Genomic DNA, 10,785 nt, shown 5'->3' with positions numbered 1-10,785 from the left:
ATGCGGAGCACCAAGAAATGGATTGTTCTCAATGTCATGGGGGACTGAGGAAGATTAGGTTAGAAAGCTGCCAGCATTTCACTCAAAAAGCTCCCACTTAACCTCTCTTCTATTTTTTCCATCATTTCTAGCAAATTTCCTCTATCCTAGTACCTGCCTGTCTCATTGAGATACTGCAGTAGCGATGGGGAAACTCAGCAAATATTTTGAAGTTGAAGGTAACATCTTTCGGTGACTATATCAGAGACAAAGACATCAAAGATGACTCAATTTCCCAAAGGTCACTGCCCTCGATCGGGTTTTTACCATTTTAATTTTGACTTAGATTTTTATCTCACTCAACTAACTCTTGTCTCCCTACCCCTACTTTCTGTTTAAATGTATAAAACAGGTTGGAGCAAATCTGATTGTGTCCCTCTCCAGGTTACATTCATTCATTCAATGAATAAATAGAAATGATGGAACCAAGACTCAAAGTTAAAACTTCCCACCATATAGATAGTGTGTTTCTCAATATATCACAGCTAACAGATCATGGTTAATACATCATCTGACTAAATACGTCAAATGACAGATTGCCTGTTCTTAATCCAGCATGATGCAAAAATACTTAGGTGACATGGGATAAATGGGTGTGTAAACATGGACAGAAAAACTACTTACGCTTCCACTGATGTCTCAAAAGTTTAACAACTACATTTCATGCAAAACAGTTAAAAAAATTCAGTCCTAAAATTAACAAGATCAGTATCCTTTACTGGACTATAAAGCATACTTGAGAATATGCTGAAGGTATATGTTGTAATAATCATATTCATATATCTACCAACAAGTGCTCTTAATTCTTAATTAAGAGCTAATCCAATGAAAAATATTTTACATTATTTTCATCTTGCTATTTATAAGGGGGCCTAGAAAATAAAACGGTGCTTGACAAATCCGTCAGTGTGGTTTTTATATTCATCAGCAAAAGGTTCAACTGAAAAGAAGTTAAAAATTGGTAGCCAACAATGTATCTTCACAAATGTTTCTTAAGTTTATTGTCTGTAATCCTCTTAGAAAGATTTATCAATGAATCAATTCTAAGCAGCAACAATCCAATCCATGCAGATTTTTGTAAAAGTCTTTAACCAAGAGATTCTTCTCTTATTCGAGACAAAAACCAATCAGGCAAGAAAACTCTAGTAATGTGTTTATTGGAAATGAATAGACATTACATTTATCAGATGAAGATGTAACAATGCATAAAGCATAACTGGTGTTCCTTAAAAATCACAAATGAAAAAGAAATTCATTTTCAAAAGAAATAATGTCTTCAAGTCACCTTACTCTCTGAATTCCACATACTACTCCTCATGTTGACTTGGAACATCCAGAATAAAATTTACCTTAAACTGAACAGCAAGCTAAGTTTTGCCCCCAATTTGAAGACTGCTTGGCTACCACTTGTGTGGTAACACACACACATAATTACCTGCGCAGTAATTATACACATTGATTTTTGCCACCAGAGAGTAACAAGATGATATCATATTACTTGTAGGAAAAAATAAATCAGTTGGTGGCTCCAAATGTATGGGATACCTAGGATTGGCATTTCCTAGAAACTAGGAATTACATTAACTTTATTAATAAGACTTTATATTCTTTTAAGAAATTGCCTGGATTAGGACGCATGCTGACTCGTAACAGAGTCATTGCATTGCACTGAGTAACCGTGTAGAGGGGATTCGCAGATACTTACTGTCTGTCATCCAGGTTTCTATAGAGTTTTACTCTTCTAGCCTACAATGAATTTTAGCTTGTTATAATAAACTCCCTTTGAAGAAAATTATCCCAGATAAACCATCTGTGATAACATGAGTACTGCCAAAGCAGTGATAATAAATATTGTTTGGAAAGGCAAAAAATGCTGCACCAGCTTTCAGAGATACAATCATAGAACCATCTCTGAAATGGAGAATTGAGTGTGAACTTTGAAAATTCCTTCCCTTTCATACACCCAGCATGTACAAATGTCCTCTACGAAGCTGTCTGTAGGCTGAAAAAAGTAGGAGTCCAAATTCAGAATCGCAGGTTCTAGAAGGGCTTGGTGCAACTCTCCTTTCCCAATGGATTTCTAGTTTGTTCCTAAACATTTCACAGTTCTCATAAATTTTCACATGGGTTGACATACATTTTCTGTCAAACGGCAAGCAAAAAAAAAAAAAGAGTACTTAAGACAGCGTATCACCTTCAAAAAACCAATCATAATTTCATTGAAGGTAGCAAAAACTAAGTCAGATCTCCTACATTTGGGGGAAAGCGGCAAATCCTTGTTACCAAAAAATGGCACCAAGTAGAGTCTGCTCACAAATATGGGAGTAATTAAAAAGGTACAAGTTTGAACTAGACAATTCAGGATCTAAATTAAATTTTTGAGGCCTGATATTTTTAGTTTGAGTAATAAGGCTGGTCTAGTCTGCTAGAAAATTAGCAACATTCTCTTTCACCTTGAGCTGGGCGGGTAGTCAGACCTGCCGTCAGTCACGCATATCCAAAGCGGTGCCTAACCAGACTCATGATGCATATAGACACCAATGCTACTTGGCACAAAGCGGGTGGGAGAAGGAAACCCCTATTTTCCTGAAAAACCCAGAGGCCAGAGACTGGCAATCAGTCATTTTCCTCATGTGTCCAATGTCAGTAGGTTTTTCGATGGATGCGCATAGTTTCTCTCTCTCCACCAATGAGTGAAACATGCTGCTCTTTGGAGAAAAAAAAATACATTCATTTTTTTCAAGTATATTTCAATATACAAAGATGCTTTAGCTTTGTTTCACTACAAAGATAAAATGATTTCACATGTATCCCAGGAAAATTTCTCGTTAACTTCCCTTCATGGCATACATACTTCATGAAGTACTGATTAAAAAATGCTCTAAATATACATCTATTCCTTATCGGAAAGCATGAACTCTTCATGTCGTTTACATGTATGTACATAGTCAACTAACACCATCACCACAAAAACCAGTCTGCATAGGTGCAATGGCTTAGGATGGGCAGACTCTAAGGAGAGCGAGTCCACGTCAAAGACTCAGCTCAGCACCAGGCGAGGGTGTCTCTGTCAGCTCCGGGGGTCCAGGGCGGGGCCAGCAGGACGCAGACCCTTATTTGTGCAGTGTTCTAAAAGCACACTTCGCTGAGAGGGCACTTCTTGGGTTATGGCTTGTTTCCTGTCTTGGCTTTGTTGTTAGGATTGCAGTTGAGGTCTCTCAGCAGCGATTCACAATTGGCCAGAGCATCCGCTGGCAGCAGCTTCCGGATTTGCTCCACTGTCTTTTGATAAGCCATTTTCTCTTGTTCCAGGGTTCGAATTAAAGACTTCATTTTGGTCTCTCTGGTCAAAAGATTTTCCAGGTTTGATTCCAAGTTCTGGATTTTAGCATGAGCTATCTGTTTAGAGAAAGAAGACAAACTCTTCCAAATCAAAAAGTTCTTTATTAGACCAGCAGCCAAACCTTCCATATTTCAGGCCATCATCATATTGCTTAGTATAATGGTAAGGGAGGCAAACACTCTGAAGTGCTTCATGAACTAGAGATTTTTAGGTTTCTCAAAAATAGAAATATGGAATTAATAAAGTACATCTCATTTTACCGAATACACCAAAAATGTATTGTTAAGTCATCGTATCTGACTGGGGATCCCCGGTGGAAAATGGGAACTGGAGCCTCCCTGGTGGTGCAGGGGTTAAAGACACAGCACTACCAAGCTATCACCAGCCACTGCAGCGTGAATTCAATCCCTGGCCAGGGAGCTACCCACATGGTGCAGCAGACCTCCCCTGGCTCACCCGCTGCTCCCCTCAGCAGTGTATTTCAGTCAGTCCACCTGCTCTGTTCCCCACTGTGTCTCTGGTGAGTCCTCTCACCCCCCACACCTCTGGCCTGTACCCCAGCTCTTGTATGCATAAATAAAATAAATCTTTAAAAAAAAAGTCACCTTTCCTCTCCATTTCTTTGACTTTTACTCTAGACAATTTTATCATCCCCAATCAGTTTTCTGCAAATGATTTCTTGCTGTTCTCCCAAACTTCTCTCCCCATTCTAATTTGTCCTCAACATTTCCAGGTTGATTTTTTCTAAAGCACAGCTTAAAAACTTTGAAAGATTTCTCTTTTAATAGGATTAAGTCATCTCTTCTGTTTGATACTGAACATTATCTACCATGTTGCCTTCATCAGATTAATCCCATCTTCCCCCCAGCTTAAACCTTAAACTGATGCTAAGCTTACTCTGCAAGCCTGCCATGTCCTCTTTATTTCACTAACTCCCTGATTCCTCTCTCCTTTCTTTCAGCAACCCTTTAGAGTCCAGCTCACATCCCATTCAGCCCCTCCTCCCGTGAACTTAACTAATTTTGTGTAAGACCCAATAAGTACTTAACCAGATTCTGCCTTGCATTGCTATTTAACTACATTATGAATGCATACTACTCTTGCAAGTGATATTTAAATTCCTATGTGCCTGGGCAGCCCACAAAGTAGTCTGATACACAGGCTCTTTGTCAGCAGTGGTTTAATCCACATCACATCCCCCATCATTCCCCTGTGGGCCAGTTGCAGGCAGAAGGCATTCAAGTGCACTGCAAGCCAAATTTTTCTTTCTTTACCTGTAATTTTTCCAGGAGGTCCATGTTTTGTCTTTTCAAATGGCTATTGGCCCTCTCCAGTTTCTCCAAAGGTTCACTGTCCTCACAGGCATATGAAGATTCCTGAAGTTCATCTTGTAGAACATGATATTCCACCTCATAGGCATGTAACTGTTTAGAAATATCCATCTCAAACACCTGCCATGGAAGGCACCATATGTTAGTCTGCCTTTCAGTATATATATCAAGAGACCATGTGTGTCTGGTCAACTTCCTATAGATTTCCAAATAATTAGTAATGAGAAATTGGATGACACACCAGAAGGGAAGAATAATAGGTAGGACCATCAATATAAGGACAAATAGATTATTTCTACATAATTGAAACATCTCATGATGAGGCCAAGGCATCCAAATAAGGTAATGTTCATGGGTATTTTGCAAGCAAAATATACATGATCTAATAACTCTCCCAAAATGCAGTATACTAGATAAATAACATTAGTCATTAAGCAATTCATACCTGTGTTGGAGATAATCTTTGCTTATTAGTAAGCAAAATTGCTTAAGTTATTTCTACAAAGATAGGGCCAGAAGCACTTCTAATTACTTGTCAATGGGACAGAAGGGTCTTTTAATTAATGTTTACTTTATTTATAATATTTGTTAATCCATGGGAGTCTCTTAGGAGTCATTTACTCTACCACACAGAGAATATTCATAACCACATACCCTATGTTCTTACAGAGAGCTGTAAGGCTTAATTGGGGCTCCCATCATTGCATTTCACCATGAAATAGGAAGACATTTTGTTAGACATTTTGCATAACCCTTCTTTGTCTAAAGGGAGGCAGTGGCTGTCATTCAAGTAGTGGTATCAACACTAAAAACAACCTTTAGGGTGACAAGAAATATAACTTTCCTTTCTACTAGTTGAGATATTCAAATTTTATAGTAACTGTAAAATAAGTTAAATGAAATTTCTAGACAACCTGGTCATTCCTCTCAAATAAGCATCAATTTTTGATGGGTATGTCTATATAACTATCTAGTGAGTATGTGTACAAATGGACTATTATGCAACCATTAAAACTATGGCATGAATCTATATTTAATGGCATGGAAAATGTCTAATACTTTACATATATTAATAAAATGTCAGCTTATAAAATGGCATGCATAGCATGATTTCACTGATGTAAAATTATACATATGTGTATATGTGTGTATGTAAGCAGAGATGTGTAAAAGGAAGTTTAACAGGTTTTAAACCCCAAGGTGTTGAGGTTTGTAATTATTTTTATTTTCTTCTTTGTTTCTTTCTATATTATTTGCATTTTTTACAGTGACCATAAATAAACATCATCAATGTTTCCTCTAATATCAGCAGTTTATTTCATAGTTAATCACTTCTAATTGTTATAAAATTCTCTCTAATATCAAGGCCAAAACTAACAGCCTACAAATTCTATTCACTGATTCTAGCAATAATCTCAAAAGCCATGCAACTCCCTCATTTGTTTTAGAAGTGATCTGATTTCAAGTCAGATACTACCTCATTTTAAAAGCATAACTTCTGACTACCTGCCAGCCAATAAATATGCAAGTAAAATCTACATTTATCAGCTTACAGAACATTTTAATAATATAAACTACCATACATATTTACAAGGTATTATAGAATAATATGCTTGTGATTTAGATTCTATGTAATAAAATTTTATATGTGATCATGTATGTTCATGATACAGTGTGAACTGCAGTATACAAATTTTTCAACTTAATTGGCTGCATGTGCTCCTAAAAGCATTATGCAAAAATTAATAGGATCATTATTATTTCAGTTTTGTAAGGGAGGAAATTGAAACTCAGGTGTATTTTGCCCAAAATCACATAGTTAGTGTTCTGCAAGGAACCAGAACAAGATTTCAAACTCTCTTTCTCTTGTCTAAACTCTTTTATCTGCTATCCCAGGTGTCTCTGGGAACATGGCAAATTGTATCAATACTCCTAAAGCATGACTGCCTTATCCACTATCTATGTTAAGCTTGTACCTGTCATCTGATCAGCATCAATATATAGCTACCACTTACCTGGTCTCTATGAAGAGCCTGGGACTAGATGTTTGGTGAACTGACTACTCTCCATTTATTTCCCAGACCCATTCTCTGCCCTTATCCATTTTTCCCTACCTGGGAGGCACAGAAGTGTGCATTCTCCACACTTCCTTTCCTACTGCTTCTGGCTGGGGATGGCCAAAGGGAGGGCCCATTGGGAGGATTAGCTAATGTTCAAGGGTATTTTGCAACCAAAATATACATGATCTAATAACTCTCCCAAAATGCAGTGTACCAGGATTGCTAAAAAGGTCCTTATGCAGCACTGAACCACTTTTCCTATGCATGGGCCACAGATCATGACATCACAATATAGAAATTTCAGATAAAATGTATCTGATCAAAATTTCAAAACTAAAAAAAAAAACTGGACAAGCAAAAACACTTAGTATATAATTAATAGAGAAATTGCTAGATAACATTATATCTTCCTATTACCATAGAAATCATACCTGTGTGATAATTTTTTCCATTTCAGATGTATTCATATCAGGCAGTGTGTTTTTAAGAAATTCAACAATGTTTTCAAAGTTTTCACATTCCATAATGAGTGTCTCTTGGCTACTCAGTAGGCTGAGTGCAACCTTAAATATAACTTCAGTTCCCTGAAGGAAAATAATATCTGAAAAAAGAGAGAATATAATTTTCATGATCAAAATTATACATCTACTATTGTAAAAAGTATGCTTTTTGTGATAAGGGGTTTTTCTTGATGTGGATTTTCACTGTTGTTTTAAATTACTGCAGTGGGGGCCTCCCTGGTGGCGCAGCGGTTGAGCGCTGGGTTGTGAACCTGCCCGCAGCCTCTGCGACGCCGGTTCAATCCCCAGCTGCTCCCCGGCCACGGGAGGAGGGTCCCACATGGCGCGCAGACCTCTCCTGCCGCCCGCTGCTCCCCTCAGCAGTGTACTTCGGTCCTTCTGCCTGCTCTGCTCCCCGCTCTGGCTCTGGTGAATTCTCTCACCCTCCCGCGCTTCTGACTGTACCCAGTGCATGTATAAACAAAAAAACCAAACAAACAAACAAACAAATAAATAAATAAACATGCCTCTATAAAAAAAAAAAAAAATTACTGCAGTGGGAGCAGAATATTTTGCAAAAGGAAACTTGTCCAAACCATCCAGAGCTTAAATTAATACGACTGAAACAAATAAGCTGATGTTTGAATATTTCCCTTACCTACTTATGAATCTCAAATAAAGCCAGGGTAAAAAGGTAAAATTATATATCTGTATGTCTGTCATTATAATTTTAGTAGCAAATATAACAGAGGTTAGGTAAATCTCAAAGATATTCATTCAACTCATAGATTTTTCATCACAACGGGAACGCAAATCAACATAACCAATTAATATTATTTAAACAGTACTAAGTAGTACTAATTGCTTATGTTGATTTGCTTTTGTATTCCTATTATTACAATATTAAAAACACTAACTATTATTTATTGCTTATTATATTAACATGATTTATTATTTAATAAATATCATATCAATATGATATTATTTAATATTGTACTATTAAATAATATTGCCTACTATCACCATAATAAAAAGTACTGAACTATTTAACATGTAATTAAACCTGTATCAGAGAAGGAAATAAAAAACTTTAAAAGTCAAATCAATACATAATCTGAATCAGAAAAAAAAGAGAAAATAAAATACTTTTCTCTGAACTCTGTTTCCTAACAAATACAAACATGCAAGACTTTGAAAAGTACCAAATACTTTTGGGTGAAAGCGTCTCTCAATCTTTGTCATTTGGAAACCAGTAATAAAGTGTCTCATAAGAAGAGAGGAACTGTTACTTCAACATGTTATTCTTTTTGTTCATGCATTTTTCCCTTTCTTGACAGTCTCTAATCTTTACCAAATTCAAAAAAAAAGACAGAGCAACTATTGTTGAGCTGGTAGCATCATCCACCACTCATAACAAAAATGAGGCTCCTGGGGAGACTGGCTTTTGAGCTCTGATATAAAGTTTCCAAGGGCAGATCAAACAGCAATGTCCTGAAACACCATTTCAATTTGATAGACTATTCTTTGAGAAAGAAAAGCAAAGCACTGGTAATAAACAAAAAATAAATGAAAGAATTTATAGAAGACCCATTAATAGGGACCAGCTCCAGAGAGAACTTCACTGAAGAAAAGCCATCATCAATATTCAAAAGGCAAGAGAAAGCTGGTGTACGTTTGATTCGTGCATCCTGGTTTTGCTCTTGGGCTGCATTTTGTCTGCTGATGCTATTATTGCTAATATAGTGTTTGCTTTTAAAAATACAGCCTCCTATTAAAAAGACATGTTGTAATCTGGTGTATATATACATATGCACCTTCAAACTGACATTTTTTCAAACTACATTTTCCCTTCTGATTTCTTTGTTTTTTTTTTTTATTTTATTTTAAAGATTTATCTTTATTTATTTATACAAGCACTGGGTACAGTCAGAAGCACAGGAGGGTGAGAGAATTCACCAGAGCCAGAGCGGGGAGCAGAGCAGGCAGAAGGACCGAAGTACACTGCTGAGGGGAGCAGCGGGTGGCAGGAGAGGTCTGCGTGCCATGTGGGACCCTCCTCCGGTGGCCGGGGAGCAGCCGGGGATTGAACTGGTGCTACAGAGGCCGCAGGCAGCTTTGCAACCCAGCGCTCAACCGCTGCGCCACCAGGGAGGCCCTGATTTCTTTTTTTTTTTTTAAAGATTTTTATTTATTCATGCATTCAAGAACTGGGGTACAGGTCAGATATGTGGGAGGGTGAGAAGATTCACCAGAGACAGGGGGGAACAGAACAGGTGAATTGACTGAAATACACTGCTGAGGGAAGCAGCAGCGAGACAGGAGAGGTCTGCTGCACCATGTGGGTAGCTCCCTGGCCGGGGATCGAACTTGTGCTGCAGTGGCTGCCACAAGCTTCATAGGTTGCGTCTTAACCCCGTGCACCACTAAGGAGGCCCTCAACTTTTCTTAAGACCAATATGGTTTCGAGTTACTCTCAGAATAGAGCCAAGCACATTTGTTAAATTTGATAGCAATTTGCTGTTCAAGGCAACACGTAAATAATGAGTCCTTTGGTAAGAAGTATATTCCTTGGAATCAATACACTGCTCATTTAATCAGAGGCATCGCTTACCAAACACTCGGGCTACAAATCCTAGTGGAAACTGAGAGGCAAACAATGTGAGGAACCAGGGGGCAGCATAGAGACTGGGGCTGATTTCATTTTCTTCAAGATGATTGTAGAGCTCTCTGTGATAGTCGTGAAGAAGCCGGGACAGCTGATACATTTGAATCTGAAGTGAATTTAGAGCAGAAAAATAAAATAGTATGAATTTAATATTCTGACTGTGCATAAAATACAATCATTTTAATTTTATTACACTAATATAACAACTTCACCTATATTCAGTAAAAAGTGAAAGCAGTATTTTTATTACCTGTTCAAGTTGATGTCAAAGCACAAGTTCACCAAACTGAGCTCTTAAAGTAAGTCACCAAAACCGCATCTGTGTCTGCTGAGCAAATGTCTCGTGTGTGTTTTGGATCATGTAAATTGATGGAAACAATACTTTTCCTAAAGCATTCCTTTTGGAATTCAATCAGAACTGTCCTGGCTTGGGACTCTTTTTCTACTTTCAGGCCAATTCAGAAAAGCATCCATTCTAAAGAAATCCACCATGTTCAGTTCCGAAGTAGAGCTTACTACTATCTGCAGCACCCGATTGATGAGGGAACTAAAGCTCAGTCCCGCCAGCCGCTCTGAGTGGACAGGACACTGAAAGATTTAGTGTTATCAAGCCAAAATGTTGACGTGTGGTTCCTAACACCCACAGTATTCCAGCCTGACCCAGTTTCCATGATACAGAGGATTAAAGCAAAAGACAGTCATTTCCGAATATACCTAGTATTAAAATAAAAGTATTATTTCACTTGGCTACTGAAGTTGACCGTCCTTCAAAGAAAATTATAAAGACAGCATGCAGTATCTTTTAAACCCTTGTGTCTGTAATAAGCACAGATAAAGCAGAGCAAAT

At 37.7% G+C, this 10,785-nt stretch overlaps 1 protein-coding gene across 1 annotated transcript in view; it reads right to left on the bottom strand.

Annotated features, from left to right (window-relative positions):
- Positions 1–1,018: 1,018 nt before the first annotated feature.
- The window catches only part of TBC1D4 (TBC1 domain family member 4), a 162,507-nt gene continuing 152,740 nt past the window's right edge, over positions 1,019–10,785 (bottom strand). The window contains 4 exon segments of the mRNA XM_054701776.1: positions 1,019–3,438; positions 4,657–4,833; positions 7,205–7,374; positions 9,885–10,044. Of these exon segments, the coding sequence (XP_054557751.1) occupies positions 3,205–3,438; positions 4,657–4,833; positions 7,205–7,374; positions 9,885–10,044 (741 nt within the window). The 3' untranslated portion in view covers positions 1,019–3,204.

The sequence above is a fragment of the Talpa occidentalis genome, unplaced genomic scaffold, assembly GCF_014898055.3.
Source record: "Talpa occidentalis isolate TD23 unplaced genomic scaffold, MPIMG_talOcc4v2.1 talOcc4.5, whole genome shotgun sequence".
Lineage (NCBI taxonomy): Eukaryota > Metazoa > Chordata > Mammalia > Eulipotyphla > Talpidae > Talpa > Talpa occidentalis.
The sequence above is the reverse complement of the archived record's forward strand: the minus strand, read 5'-3'. Positions and strand labels throughout refer to the sequence as shown.